Source organism: Mandrillus leucophaeus, unplaced genomic scaffold (assembly GCF_000951045.1).
Source record: "Mandrillus leucophaeus isolate KB7577 unplaced genomic scaffold, Mleu.le_1.0 Scaffold70, whole genome shotgun sequence".
Lineage (NCBI taxonomy): Eukaryota > Metazoa > Chordata > Mammalia > Primates > Cercopithecidae > Mandrillus > Mandrillus leucophaeus.
This window is the reverse complement of record NW_012107586.1, coordinates 2,694,015-2,709,637: the sequence shown is the minus strand read 5'-3', so window position 1 is coordinate 2,709,637 and position 15,623 is coordinate 2,694,015. Positions and strand designations below refer to the sequence as shown.

The window sequence follows — 15,623 nt, the reverse complement described above, 5'->3', positions numbered from 1 at the left end:
GGCCCTTAGGCTCTATCTGCTGGGGCCTCTCAGGATATTGTCTTTGAGGGGAGGCCAAGGTTCCCCTTCCGAGTCAGTTTTCCTGTTGGTCTTTGCTGAGAACCAGCCCTGTATGGGAAGCAGGCACCGAGAGAAAAAGCTCCTTTTCCTGTCGGAGAGTGGGCCTCTCTTTTGGGAGAGAGGAAAGTGGGACACTCAGAAGAGCTTTTGGGGAGACAAAGGCAAGAAATGGCAGCACGTCCAGGGCCCTGTTGGGAGGGATAGCTGCGAGGTTCCCTTCCCACTGGTCTAAGCCTATGCCCATTCCACAAGGGTGGCTGAACTTGGCAGGAAGACCTGTTGGGTGACTTTATTCTGGAGGTGAAGCCCAGACAGGGGTGGACCAGAGACTGTGGGTTTGGGTGGACCTTGTGCCAGCCCCTCAGCTGACAGGGTGGTGGGAGCTCAGCGTGGAGGAGAGGAGCCTGGGCAGCTGTCTCTGTCCTCCGCCCCTTTTCCTAAATTTAGGGGAAGCTGAGTCACCATGCCAGCTGCAGGGAGGGAAGGAGACACCCTCCCTGGAGATGGACCGTGGGTTTAGGGAAGCAGCTTGGGGCAGGCCAGCTGGCTCAGGACCTGGTGTGGGGGCACAGGCTCCCTGCTCCTGTACTTCAGAGCAGAGCAGAGTCCCCAGCTCCACTATTGGTATAATAGCTTGAAATTGGCCATTGCGGGAGTATTTACACCATGGAAATTGGCAATCAGCCTTACCTCCCATAGAGAGCTGAACTAGCAGTAACCATTCCTTTCACCTGAGCATAGGAACACAGGATGAGCAGCTCTTAACTTTAGGGATGAAACGCTCCGTGGGTGGTCCAGGTGGGCTTTGACTTCTGCCTCCTCCTGCATCTGGGCCCCTGAGATAAAGACACCCCCCTGGCTTTGTCAGCAGAGACCCTTTTCTTCTTGGTTTTATTGAGGGGAGGGGGATGGGGCTCTCTGAATTCCCTGGGAATTTAATTCCCCTCCCAATATTTTGTGAGGTTGGAGTGGTGGCCTAAAGATTAGTGACATGTTAGTCTAATGAGGGGCAGGATCCAGGAGCCTTCTCTCTGGGAGAGCAGAATACATTTCCTCCCCTACAAGAACCCTTCCATGTAGCTCTCCTAGAGCTTGCTCAAGAGGAGGCCACAACCCTAATGGCCCTAGGAGGATGCCTATCTTGTAGCAGACTGCCTTTTAGCCCTTTCTCTCCTACCAGCTTTCGAGGACTTGACTGTCAGCTTCCATATTCTGTAGCCTCTCAGGCTTTGGCTGCCATGAAATCTTAGGGAGGGAAGGATACTGTTGGGACAATGTTCCCATTCCTTAACCCTGTTTCCGTTTCCTCCATCAACTGGGAGTGACTCAGGAGAAGGGATGAAATGTATAGAGGGGACAGTTATATTTGGTTCCCAGGGCTATGAAGTTGCCTCTTTGCTTCAAGCCCTGTCATTATAACAGAATTTATGTCAGCAGGTCCTGCGTGTGTAATTTCCTTAGTAGCCTTTCAGGATATCTGCAGTGCCTGTGTGGATAAAGGCAGACAGACAAGATCAATGTGTAGAACAGTCTGGGAGGCAGGGAAGATAGATTTCAGCACTACTTCTTTCTGCTCTTTCTACATCTCCGCTGTAAGAAGCTGGAACATGTGCTTTGACATGAGTAACCTAGGAAGCTCAGATCTGTGGGAGAACCTCTTCATGGCCATGAACTTGATCTGGTTTCTCCTGGCTTTCCTCCCCCAGGTCTGCCTTTTCCCCATTGGCTGTCCTCCATACCTCAGTCTCATGTCCCTGGTTTATTCCACTTTGATCTAATCACCCTTGTGCCTTATTCCAGTTTAAGTCATAGAGAATGTAGGGGCAGTTTTCTAATTTGATAAAGGGTAGGGACCAGAAACCTATAGCATGCATCACACTTTCCTGTGGAGCACTGGAAGCGTTCCTATTAGAGCCAGGGACAAAATAAGGATGTCTGTTATCACCACTTGCATCTAACATTGTATTGGATGTCCTAGCTAGTGCAATAAGACAAGAAAAAGAAATAAGAGTCAGAGTTGGAGAGTCCATTGGGTTATCTTATGTCCCTGATTGTGTGACTGGACTGATCTCAGATGTCTCTAGAGGTAGAGATTTCAGTGCATGTTGGAAATCAGATATGGATCTTATCCTTAAGGAGTCTAGAGTTTAGAAGGGGGAAAAAGAACTGGAACTTTAAAATAGTCTTTTGTAATAAGAGAGGTAAGGAGAAAGCTCTGAAGGAGAGAGGTGAAGCGATCACTATCAGCTAGAGCTGGGGGAGGCAGTGTTAAGTGTGGTTTTTAAATTGAGCCTTGGAAGATGGATAGGATTTTGAAAGTAATTGGGATCACTGGGCAGAGAGGGTTCTCAGTGAAGACAGGAGAGCAAAGAAAATGTTTGGAGCATGGCAAGTAGATTGAGAGCATATAGTCTCTGTGAAGGACAAGTCAGGATAGGTAGCCTGGGGGTCTGTCTCTTGATGGTCTTCAATACCAGACTAAGGAGCTTGCATCTTACCTGGCAGCACTGTAGGAAGCCATTACTGTGATTTCATAGGGGTAACATGCCATGACCGGAGCTGAGGTTCAGGATGATGTGTCTGGTGGGTCTGGGCAGGAAGGACACTACATGGGAGAGACTTCGAGCCAGGAGATGCTGGGAGCTTATTAGATAGCCTAAGTGATGTGGGGCTGGATTAGGGTGCTGACCGTAGGAATGCAAATGAAGAGATGATGCCATGGATCCTGTGGGAGTAGAACCAATGCACTTATGTGTTGATTGACTGGAGTGGGTGAGGGAGAGGGTTCATCAGAAATGATTCTGAGCTCCATGAATAGAAATAGAATGATGGTTCTGTTAACAAGCAGGAAGGCAGAAGGAGGACATTGGGTGGAAGATGAAGCCTTGGTGTTAGACATGTTGAGTTTGAGGGGACAGTAGAGCCTCCAGGGAGAGACGTATGGAAGGCAACTGAACTTTGGAATTGAGCTTGAAAGAATGGGAAGAGCTGCAGGTTTTGGAATCATTCTCACAAAGGTGATGGTTAAATCTTTGGGTGTATATGAGATCTCAATGTCAGAGGGCTTGGAGAGAAAATAACTTAAGATGGAATGGCCACGAAGAGAGGTAGAGGCTGCAAAGGGGCTGAGAGTGAGTGTTCGGGTGGTGGCAGGAGACCAGGACAGCATGTCATCACAGAAGTCAAGGCAGTAAAGGGTTTCACGGAGGAAGGGCAGGAGGTTAGCAGTGTCAGCCTGGAGAGATCATGAGGAGGACTGAGAAAAATCCACCGGACTTGCAAATTAGGCAACCCTGTGTAAAACATCAAAGGCATATTTTTAGTGCGTGTTGGTGACAGAAACCAGACTATGGGGGATTGAGGATGAGTGGAGAAGGAGTGAAGACAGCAAACCAACTACTCTTTTGAGTGGTTTTGTGATAAGAGGGGAGAGAGTGGTAGCTAAAGAGGATAGTGAGAGATTGGGGACTTTTTTGTAAATATAAGAGTCATGAGAATGTTTGTATGTAGAAGAGGAGGGGAGTAGATTGGACATGTGGGGAGGAAGGACAAGAAAAAGAAGAGAAAGAAAGAAGTTGATAGAATAAGGTCTCTAAGGAGGTAAGATGGGATAGGCCTAGGAGTCCACATAGGTAAATTAGGCTCAACCAGGAGGTAAGATGCCTCTTCATGAAATTAGAATAAAGGATAAATAAAGATAGAGGGAAATACTGATGTCAAGATTTGGGAGCTTGAATTGAAAACACTTGTTTTTTTTTTTACATTTTGTTCTGAGAATAGGAGATGAGTTCAAGGCTCATTCAGTCATTCATTCGACATGAACTTCTAATGCGTGCTACTTGCCAGTCTAGGTTTTGTGAAAATGGTGGCAAACAAGACAAATAAAGATCCTTGCCCTTATGGCAGAGATGGATACTAAACAAATAAGCACATATACATAGGTTATGTCAGATAGGTGGTACGTGCCATTGAGATAAAGCAGTGAGAGGTAGGGGATGGCTGGCTGCACTTTCCATGAGATGATCAGGACAGGGCAGTGAGAGATGAGCCCCATGGAGCAACAAGTACAGAGGCCCCGAGGCAGGAGTGTGCCTGGTGTGGCTGGAGCAGAGTGATCAAGGGAGGCATAGCAGGACACAAGTTCCGAGAGGAAATGGGAATGGGGACAGCTTACAGAGAATCTTCGAGGTGATTGAAAGAGTGGTGGCTTTTACTCCATATGGCATGAGAAGCCTTAGGAAGGATTTGGGCCCAAGAGTGACATCATCCGACTTGTTCTAAATTGACCAGGGTGGGCAGGATGGAAGGAGGGAGAGCAGTTAGGTGGCTGCTGCTGGGCAGTGGCCATGGAACGGGGAGAAGAGTTTGGATTGTGGACATATTTTGGAAGTGGAGCCAACAAGATTACTGATAGATTACACATGGAACGAGACAGAAAGAGAAAGGTCAGAGACAACGCTTAGGTTTGGGGCCTGAGCAACTACAGAATGGAGTTGCTCTTTATTGAGATGGGTAACAATGTACGAAGAGCAGGTTTCAGGGGAACACTAGAAACATGATTTTTGGACACATTAAGTTTGAGATGACCATGAAACGTCTGCAGAGGTTAAGGAGGAGAGGCTGGAACTTAGAGATGTGGGAATTGTCAACGTATACATGCCAGGTAAAGCATAGCACTGGGCAATGTCACCGAGGGGTTGAGGACAGGTAAGGAGAGGTCCCAAGGATGGAGTCCTGGAGCCTCCCACATTTCGAGATTACAGATAAGAGAGGGAACCAGCATAGGAACTGGCATGGAGCAGCTTGTGAAGGAGAGGAAAGGTAACATAGCTCAAGTGCTGGGGGCCAGGGCAGGGGCAGTGTTGACCACTCATGTGGCCCCTGTGGTGTGAAGGTGGGTTAGGAGCCAACAAGGGGCAAGGAAAGGATAACATAGCATGTCCTTCTAGTACATCTGAGAAGGTTCATCTTAAGGACTTTTCTGGTGATGACCAGGAGCTGGGGGGCCAGAGCAGAAAAGCACAAAGTGTTCCCCAGGAAAGAGGATCACTCAGATGGCTGTGGTAAGGAGCCAGAGTGTGAGAGAGGGTGACCCTTGGGCTCAGGCTGGGTGTGTTACCTGGGTCCAGGGAGAGGCAGGTGCCCAGGAAAAGAGGGGTGGTGCAGGGACAGGCCTGCTGCCTATGGGAGCAGGTGAGGGACACGTGAAGTCTCCTGGTCCCATGCTGGCACCTTTGCTTCCACCCTGGGGTTAGAAGAGAGGGACACACTGTGGTGCTGGCCAGCAGGAAGTCCATCTGCCTTTTAGAGAAGCAGGACCTTGGATCCCCCTCTCTTCCTGTCTGACACCTTCCCCATCTCCCTCCAGTGTGTGCCCAGATCCCAGAGTCAAAACACCAACTAATCTTGATTTTCTCTTTGTTTTTGTTTTGTTTTGTCCTGTTTAATGCCCCGTCCCCTTCATTCTCTGTGTTTCCCATGTCCATCTGTTCCCTGTGCTGTTGGTGGGGTGCCTGCCTTGCCCCATATCCTCCCTTCCTGCCTGCCTCCCACTCCTGCTGGCTCCCCTGGGGTGGGGGTGGGCAGCATACAACGCCAAGCTGCAGGGCATCGGACACAGTGGCAGCTTCCTGCCCCCTCCTCGCCACCGGCTCCGATCTTCCTCCCTCTCTGGTGGGTGGCTCTCCTTCCCCCTTCTGCCTTTCCAGTTCTTTGGCCCACTTTTGAGCATCAGTTTCTCTCTTTTTCACTCCTTCTCCACGTGCTATTCCTTCCAAACCTTTCCCACCTTCTTCCTTCTCTCCTCTGTCTTTTCTTCTCCCTCTTCTGTTGTTCTCTGGTTTCCATCTGTTTCTCCTTCTCCTCCCCCATTTCTCACTATCCTCTCTTCTGTCTCCTCACTTACTTCTCCATCCCTCCTCTCTCCAGCCCTCTCTCCCTCCTCTTTGCATGAGCCAGAGCTCACGTCTGCATGAACATGGGCCCCACGCTAGCCTTAGCCTTGCCTGCTGGGAACAATGTCTGGAATGACTAGACTAACATTCAGAGTCCCCTGCAGAGATACAGGCCTTTGCAATGAGGGTGCTCAGTGAGGGCTCCGGACAGTTCAGCACTCCGGCCACCCTGGCCAGACTGCCTGGGCTGCAGGGCTAGGTCTCAGCAGGAGCCAGGCTGAGCTTTGCTTGGGGCCACCAGACACAACATAGAGTGGTGCCCCAGCCCCTGCTGCTCTGTCCACTTTTGAGCATGGCACATCCTGGGGACAGCATACCCCTTTGGTCCCACTCCTAATCTCTGATCCCATGGTTAAGAATCAGAAGCCCTGGGTTGGGGTCCTGGCCCTGCCTGAGACCACCTCTGCGACTTTGGGCAAGTCTCTTAACTACTTAGAGCTCAATTTCCCAATCTGAGAAGTGGACAGATGATAGTCCTGTCCTGTTGTGTATTTTGCACGGGATTTGACATGCCCTGGACCTCGTGGATGCTTCATTGGGGTCACGGTAGTTCATTTGAGAATGATGCCATCCACTAACATCTACCTCTGACCTCTGGGACACGCAGGCCCTTAGGCGTTGAGCCTGGGCCAGGGAATCACCTCTTCCTTCCCCTGCTCTTCTGACCCTGGAGGCTGGGTCAGGGAAGATGCCGTGCTCAGGCTTGCCCCACACCGTGGCCCTGAGCAGCTCCAGGAAAAGGCCTAGGAGTGATGGGAACTGTTGATTCCCAATGGCAGTATCTGGTGCCTCCATGGCCCCTCCTTCTCCCAGTCCGGGGATGATCAGGAGATGGCTCTAGCAGACTGCTCCCTTCAACCGCCCCTCCCTCCTCTCTTCTCCCTCTGCCCTTCTCTCAGCCCAGTGGTGGGGAGTGCCCTGTTCAGCAGGGCCTGGGTAGGGGCAGGTTCTGGGGTGGTGGGCCTGCCTTAAGGGGAGCTGGCATGGCTTGCCCTAGGGCTGCTAGTGTGATCGCCGTGTGGCTTTCTGGTGCCCTGGCCCAGCAGGTGGCCCTCGCTTCCGGAGCCCCAGGCATGCTGTCGGACACCCAGCCCTGCCACCTGGAGCTGAGGAATCCAGTCTTTTGGAAACTGGAAGACTGGAAAGAAGAGCTGGGTCTGTGAGGGTGGCAGTGGCCAGTCTTGGGGGTGCAGAGGAGGCACATCATGAAGCCTGACACCAGCGTACTCGTCCGCGTGATCCAGGGGCGGCGGGCAGCAGTGCTTTGCCAAAGTACATGTATCAGTCTGTGTCAGGGCTACAGCTCCCAGAATTGCAGGGTGTGTGAGTGTGCGTGTGAGTGTGTGTGTGTGTGTGTGTCAGATGAAGGGATTGCCTCCAACAGTCTGGCCCACGCTAGGGGAGCCTTGGAGTGAGCTGTTGTCCAGCACAGCACTGTCCTGGCAGCAGAGTGACGCCTCCCTGGGAAGGGGGCTGCTCTGGTGTCGTGCTCTTCAGGACTGGGGGCCTGTGTGGAACCCTGGGGCCAGGGTAACTGCTCATCCTGGCAGGGCTGTGGGGAAGGTCTGATGCCCATGTATGAAGCAGCCCTTAGAGGACCCCCAGGGCTCCTTGAACATAGGGTGTTAGGATCCTAAAGACACTTTGTTGTCTTAAGGGCACCCCAGCCTTCTCAGCTTCCTAGGAGCTTCTCTTCCTTTCTTCCTCTGGCCACATGGCCTTCTGCTGGGACAGGGGCTGGCCCTAGAGGTTCTGAGGGTGACCCAGTGGCCCCACCAGGTACCCCCATCATCCCAGTGTCCTGCTGCCATTTCTGTTAGGCTGTGTGTATGTGTGTGTGTGTGTTTGTGTGTGCACATGCAAGCATGCACATGTGTGTCTGTGCAAGGCACCTGCCTCTGCCTGGGTGGGTGTAGGAGACGGAGGCCCTGAGAGAGAGAATGGGGCCAAAGACTGAGAAAGTCCTGGGGTGGAGGGTGGTGGTGGGAGGGAGGGAGGTGGGGAGAGCAGGCCTGTTTTTGTTATCGGTCAGCCTCTGGGACGTGAGAGGGTGTTCTCTCCCTGACACTGGCTGTCAGCTTGTGTCCAGACACCCCAGCTTGGCTAAGGAACAATGGGGCTCTCTTCTCTCCCCTCTGCCACGCCAGTCTCCCCTCCCATAGAGCAAGACAAGAGAGAGGGAACATGTCTCTCCAGACACTCCAGGCAGATCTGGGCTTGCCAAGGGGGACAACAGTGGGACACTGTGTTCAAAGAATGTGAGTGGCCCTGACTGGCCATTGGTGCCATGGGGCCATTGGTGCTCTGCAGGGGGAGGGGCTGGCCCCGTGGGAGTGGAATGCAGGGTCTTCCCCCTTCCGCAGAGGGAGGTGCTGCCCTGCAGCTCCTTAGCTCTTTGGAGGTCATTCCCTCCATTTCCCTGCCTCTGGTCAGAACATGCTCCCACGTGCCATTCTGGTGGTGATGGAGAGAGGATTGGGAAGGTGCAGCTCACCTTCAGATGGCTGACTGCCTCATGCCAGGATCTCACATTCTCTACGGTTGTCAGGTGCCCCCTGCACCCCAGGCTGCTGGAGGCATCCGTGGCCCCTGAACGTGGAGAAAGCTTTGGGAAGTTTGGGTAGAATGTTCTTGGTTTTTCCAGGAGATTCGGTGCCTCAAATGCAAACAGATCTATTTTTTAAGGGCAAACGTCAGATCCCCCAGCAGGGAAACTGGCCACACCTTGAAAAGGCAGAGGGATCTGCCAGAAAGAGCTGCTGGGGGCAGAGGAGCCCGGAACTGAGACCAGCCCTAATGCATTTCTTTTAACCTTGGGGCTGAACTCAGTTCCAAACCCCAAGAGCGTTTCCCAAATGGGCTTCTTCTGTCACAATTATTGTTAGAAAATCAATGGCTATGTCTGTTTCTCTCTAATGTTTTTGCCAGGAATGAAACCAGTGGCAGTGTTGGTCCAAGCTGCCCAGGAGACCTGAGTGGGATGGGGGCTCTGGGGAGCTAAGGCCTGGGAGTGTGGGGTTGCTGCAGGAAGCAAGCTGCCCACCCTTCCCAAAACCACACTGCTCTTTTCTCCAGGTAGATGCTCCTGGCAGCCCCTGGCTGGGTCCAATGGGACTCCTATTTTTCTGTTCTGTGAATAAGGGCTCTTCAAGGCACGGGGCTTATTTGCTTTAAGTGGAACAGTTTGTAAGTGGCAGAGTAAGGTCAGCGTCCAGTTTACTGTCCCCATCCTGGGTGCTATTTTCTTAGCTGAGATGGCAGCAGGGCTGCCCCTGATTAATAAAGAGCCCAAAACGGAGACTCAGGGCATCTCTCGGTACCTTCTGCATTTGATGTGCAAATGCCGGTCCTGCTGCTCTCCCAGCGCACCCCCCACCCCCGATTATGGGAGCCCCTGATTATGGGACAGTATGAGGGCGTGTCTCAGAGCGGCTTTGCCTATGTGAGTGTGAGTGTGTATCTGCCCGTAGGCTTGGCAGCCGGCAGCCTGCTGTCCATGACAACTAGGAAGTCTTCACAGGTGGTGCTGTTTGTGGCAGCCTTTGTGGCTGTGCCAGACTAGGGGTGCTGGGAGGCGCACCTGGGGACATGCAGTCCTCACTGTGGATGGCAGAAGATGTTTCTGTCTGAACAAGGGTGATTTCTGCTTGGCTGTACTGGCACATTCCTCGGGGCTGGCAGTGTGTGTGCCTGTGTGCACATGCACTGACCCATGTGACCTGGGGCCTTTGGTAAGTCCTAGCGGTGGTGAAAGCAGGGCTGGGAATCTCTTCCCAGAAGATATTCAGGACCAGAAGCCCACACTTCAGGCTGGGTCTTGGCCTCTGGGACCCAGGAAGTGAGTTTTCTAGGATTCTGGGAACCAGCTCAATGAGGCAATGGATTCCATGCCTCAGCCCAGCTGTGGGAAGAGGGAGTGGGAAAGAAGGAGGGTGAGATTAACAGCATCCCCAGGCCTGTGGAATGGGATTGGGATGGGAAGTACAGAAAAGCAGATGGAGCACATGACTTCTCTCTGCCTGCTCTTCAGCTGGAAGGGACACGGTGGGATCTGCCGCCATCTTTGGGGCGGGGAGCCAAGGGGCCAGTATAAGGGGAGTTGGTAAGAGGTTCAGCGGTACACCGGATGAAATTGGGGAACCCCAGAGAAAGCCAAAATTATCCCAGAGGCCAAGTGGGGCTGGGGACTTCGTAACAAGGCTTAGTCATGTCTTTGTTTCTCCTTGGGAGCACCATTTGCAAGATGATGCAATTTAGCTCTTTCCAAGAGTTCTTCCCCACAGGCTTGATGTTGCTGGTTGGTTGATGCAGTTGCCTTGGAGACTCTCTTTTCCCTCCACCTCCCCTCCCTTGTCTGGAAGCTCTGGCCCTCCGCCTCCAGGGGTTGGAAGCAGTTGACATCTGTTTCTTGTATCAGTCCTTTGTGTTCTTGGTCTCAGCCCTGTGTGGAGAGATTCCTGGTGAAGTCTGAGCCAATCTAAGCAGATCCCCTCTCCTGCAGAGAAAACCTGGGGTGTGAACAGAGTTGGGCCCAGGAGGACTGAGGGGAAGACACTGGGGGATGGCAGGCCAGCCCCAGCTTGGCCTCTGAGCTAGGAGGCACTGCCTTCTCTGAAGGGATTAGGCCGATGGATCATTTCTTACACAAAACGCTCATTGTCCTCTACACCCTGCTTTCCTCCCAGGGGTGCAGGCTCGGGAGAAGCAGCCTGCAGAGCCCCCAGCCCCTCTGCGGAGGCGGGCGGCCAGTGATGGACAGTATGAGAACCAGTCTCCAGAAGCCACATCCCCTCGTAGCCCTGGGGTTCGCTCCCCTGTCCAGTGTGTCTCCCCCGAGCTGGCTCTTACCATCGCTCTCAATCCTGGAGGGCGGCCCAAAGAGGTGAGTCCTTAAGCTGTATCTTGGGGCCACAGAGGGTAGTGGTGCCCACTTCAAATCTCCAGAAACCTGATGGGCAACTTGGTGCTGATGTCAGTATACTCAGTGATCTGTACCCTCTGCGTCCTCACCCAAACTCTCTTCTCTGACGTGTGGAATCTGGGGCCCATTTCCTTCCTTAAATAGTTTTATGTCCCCACTTCTTGCATTAATATTGAGATTGAAGTTTCTTTTTTGATTCCTAGAGAGTACCTTAATAAGGTGGTAAGAATCCTGGGGATGGTATAGGTGAATACAATTTCAAAACTCCAAACTAGATCCTGGAGAGGGGAAAAATTATTTTTGAACCCTTTGCAGTTATAAGGTTTTTCTCAGGAGCTTTAATTTTCTTTCCAAAAGGTTTGCATTTCTAAGACATTTCAGTAGTTGAAGGCAGTGAGTCTCAAACTACAGCATGAGTAAACCAAAAGGGAGTTTGTTAAAACTGTAGCTTCCCAAATCCTCCTCCAGAGATTCCAGGGTAGTAGATCTGGATGGGACCCGGGAATCTGCATTCTAAATGTGTGCCCTGGAAGATTCAGATGTAGGTGGTCCACGGGCCACATTGAGGGAGCGAGTGTACTGGCCTATAAAAGCCAGGCTAATGAGTCATTCTGGATAGAAGGGGCTTGTGGATATCTTTTCTCTCCTGCCTCTGGCAGGACCTGTCTCCTGCCCTGAGCACCAGTGAGGAGCCAGTCTGACGAGGGGATTCGGGGGCTGATTAACTCACTGTCCTCATACCCCAGGTCATCTGAAGGGGAAACTTCTCCTTCTCATGGTGTCCCTCTTTTTCTGCCCGTATTCTTCCACAGCCCCATTTGCACAGCTACAAGGAGGCCTTCGAGGAGATGGAGGGAACCTCCCCGAGCAGCCCACCACCGAGTGGGGGTAAGAATTCCCTGTGAAGCTCGTCTTCCCTGTGTCCCCTTCTGCCCCTCAGCTCAACCCTGCCTGTGGGAGTGCCCCAGGCCTGAGGGTTGGAGGTGACAGTGCCCCAGGTGGGGCCAGAACGTGCTGCTCCTCACCCCCATGGCCCCTTCTCTTCCATTGCTCATGGCCATTGTCTTCTCCATCGTCCACACTCACACATCTAAGGGTGCAGCCGCCCCAGTTTTAGGGTCCAGACTGAGTGACCATGGGACTCTGGGCTCCCACATTACAGAGTTTTCTTACTTGTTTAGAGTCTTGTTACCGTCCACACTCAAAAGACCCCACCATCTTAGCGTGACTCTTTGTGACTTGACTTTGGCTTTGTTTCTGACCTCCATTTCTGCCTGTATCCAGACACCTCTTCCATTACAGGCAACCTATTTAGCTTCTACCAAGGGGAGAGGGACCCAGGACCCTCAGGCTGACAGAGCCCCCAGCTTATCCATCCTTGGCCTCCAGGCAGAGGCATTTAGCCCCCAGCCCCTATACACTTACTGGGGAGGCAGATCCCCAAAGGACAGAGACACGTCCACCTAAAGCCAAGACCCAAATGAGCCGAGGCATGGGGCAGTGTTCCTTTTTATAGAAGAGAGATGAAGAGGAACTGGAGGAGGTGGTTGTGGGGAAGGAAGTGATGGATTAATACCAGGCCGCGAGGGACTCAGTGTACTCAGGAGAGGCCTGGGTCAGCACAAGAAGGAGACACTGGTGCTGTTCAGGGATCAGGTTGGCTGGGCCTGGCCCAAGCTATCCACTGGCAGTGGCGAGAGGAGGGAGAACTGGAGCTGGCTGTACATTCCCCTGGGGGCTGGCTGTCCTGTACTGGAAAGGAATGTGGCAATGTACGTGGCCCATGTGCCAGCAGAACTTGTGTTGGCTGCCATCTTGGGCATGAGGAGGCTGAAGCTGTGACTGATTGGCGGCCCCTGGAAGCTGTGGCTCTCCCTTGAGCAGTACTGTCCAATGGAAATATAATATGAGCACATTTATAATAAAATTTCTCTAGTAGTCACATTAAAAAACATAACAGGAAACTGGCTAAATTAATTTTAATGACATTTTTGTTAAATCCAAAATATCCTTTCAATAGGCAAATAAGTCAATAAAAATATTGAGCTATTTTACAATCTCTTATAAAATGTAAGAAGAAACTGGTGAAATTCATTTTACTATGTTTTATTTAACCCCAGTCTAGAATATTAGCATTTCAACATATAATCAATGTGAAAAAGAACGGGATGTTTTGTGTTCTTTTTCATACTCAGTCTTTAAAACCCGGTGTGTGTTTCACACTTATGGCATATCTCCGTTCACTCTAGTCACTCTGTAAGTGCTCTGCGGCCATGTGTAGCTTGTGGCTGCTGTGCTGGACAGGGTGAACCTAGAGCAGGTGACGCGAGAGTCAACGCTGCAGCCTCTTGTGGCCGCGGGGAGCCTCTCTCCCAGGCCTTCACTTTCCAAGCTGACATCTGCTTCCATTCACTGTTAGCCCTAAATGGCCAGGGAAAGGGCATCACCCTGCCTGGGGTGGAAGCCACCTGGGCTGTGCTAGAACTGGGTTTTGCCGCCTTCTCTCCCTCCTCTTGGCCAGCCATGGGTGCCTTGGCGAGAAGAAGTCAGAGGTTCCACAGACACACAGGGTTAGGGAGAGAAGACTGAAGGCAGAGAAACGTGTGGAATTTTTCTCTCAGGAAGCAAAAGGCTTGCCTGGCTTTAGTGTCGCCCACTCATCTGCCTCAGCAGAAGGGCCCACTTGGCCAGGAACCGGGGGAATGAGGAATTCAGGAGCTGGAGGTGAACAAGGGAGGAACCGAGAGAGAGTTCCTGCCCTGTCTGGTCCTCTCGTCTCGTTCACCTCCTCGTGGGCCCACCTGTGCCTCCGCTGCACCAGTTGGTTAAACATGCACATACCTGTGGGCTGGGGCTGCTTCGTGATTATTCCACGAACAACTGTCTCTGAGGCCAGGTGTATTATTTCATAATTAATTTCATTCAATCGCCATTGGTTTGACAAACATTAATAAGCGTTTGATAGGTATCTATGAGCAAGACACCATGATAGGGAAGAGGGGGCGTGGCAGTGGTAGAAACAGAATCTGTGTGTATGCATCTATGTGTGTGTGTGTGTGTGTGTGTGTGTGTGTAAAGACAGAGGGAGGATAGACAGAGACGTGAGGCCTAGACCTATCCCATAACTGGAGGTGTATGTTTGTACCCATTTGTCCCCTATGCTGTGTTTGTCCTTTGGACATCCAAGGACAGAGTGAGGGTGAAGGGCAGGGGTGGGCCACCCATCCAGACCCCTGTGATGTCTTCCTGTTCGCATGTGCATGTGGGTGTTCACCTGCGCGAATGAGTTATGTATGTTGCTTGCATGGAGAGAGAGTGTATTTTTTCATTATTCTAAGATTCCTGTAGATCTCACTGTCTTTTGGGGAAAGCAGCAGGGGCAGGGAGGGTCGTGGAGCTTTTGCTGCTGGTGGTTCCTGGGCATCTGAGGGTCACGGCTAATCTGTTGAGGCCATTCGGCAGGCAGAGTGTCCTTGGGGCTGTGGTCTCTGCAGGCTCCCAATGTCGCTGATAGGAGACACAGAGTTCATTTTTTAACTCCTTCTCAGAGCTGTGTCAGGAGACATGGCAGCTGCCACCCAGGTATCTCGTGACTGGGCATAACAGCCACCCTGCAGATCAGCTCCGAATCTGGCCGGGTTCTTGGCTAATGGGAAAAAGCCAGCAGCCCTTTCTGACCTTGCATGTTACATGACACTTGTAACCCAGATGCGTGGCCTGGGAGGAGCCCAGGTTTTGCATAGGGAGTAGGTGCTCTTGGCCACAGACTGCAGCCTTCTCCTCCTTCCAGGACACTGAGGTTTAGGGGGACAGAGCCCCACATTGAGAAGTTCTCTCCTCCTGGGCTTTTCAAGGGACATGCTTGGCCAAGGGCTGGCCTGAGGTCTCAGGATTGGCATAGCCCTGGCCCATTATCTCCTTCTGTCTCTGTCCTTTACAGGGTGTGCCATCCTGAGGCCCAATTTTCTTCTGTTGTCTTCTGAATCCATCCAAGTGCATGTTTTAAATGGACTGTGTGTGTGTGTGTGTGTGTGTGTGCGCGCGCGCGTGCGCGCGCACGTTGGGTGGGGGGAGGAAGAGGGATGAGAGATTATTATAGAGAATGTCAGAGACAGTTGCAGAAGCCTGCATGTGTGTTATAAGCCATTGCAAAGTAAAGGGACTGCACCAAGAAGCTAAGGGCCTAGGGGTGGAAATGGTTCTCTCAAGGTTGGGGCCAAAGCCAGGACAAGGTTGCCATTTCCTGAATCTTTCCCTCTATCCTTTAAACTGCTCAAACGTGGAGAAATGCAGACAGGAAAGGGCAGTGGAGCCAAAGCGCTGGGCTTCAGGGTGGTTCCTCGGCACCATCTCTGGTCCCACAGCCTTTACATGCCTGGTGTGTCTGCCTTCCTGCCCACCTCTCACTCCCTGTGTCTCCCCTCTTCTTCCTGGCACAGTGCGGTCCCCCCCGGGTCTGGCCAAGACACCCCTGTCTGCTCTGGGCCTGAAACCCCACAATCCAGCAGACATCCTGTTGCACCCCACAGGAGGTGAGTTGGGAAGAGGGAAGATGGGGAGGGGGGCCGGGGGAGGAGGACTCCTGTGGTTCTGGACAGAAACCCGGGCCTCAGAATCCGGTCAGCAGCCGGCTTTGTGCCCATGCTGAGGTCAGGCCTGGGTGAGGACTCTCTCTGTAGGGTTGGCGG

General features: G+C 52.2%; 1 protein-coding gene across 2 annotated transcripts in view; it reads left to right on the top strand.

Annotated features, from left to right (window-relative positions):
* The window catches only part of TNS1 (tensin 1), a 203,906-nt gene that overhangs the window by 157,038 nt on the left and 31,245 nt on the right, over positions 1 to 15,623 (top strand). For both annotated transcript variants that reach the window (XM_011964571.1, XM_011964572.1), the window contains 3 exons: positions 10,700 to 10,896; positions 11,748 to 11,823; positions 15,375 to 15,467. In XM_011964571.1, coding sequence (XP_011819961.1) covers positions 10,700 to 10,896; positions 11,748 to 11,823; positions 15,375 to 15,467 — 366 coding nt within the window. The remainder of the gene's footprint in view (positions 1 to 10,699; positions 10,897 to 11,747; positions 11,824 to 15,374; positions 15,468 to 15,623) is intronic.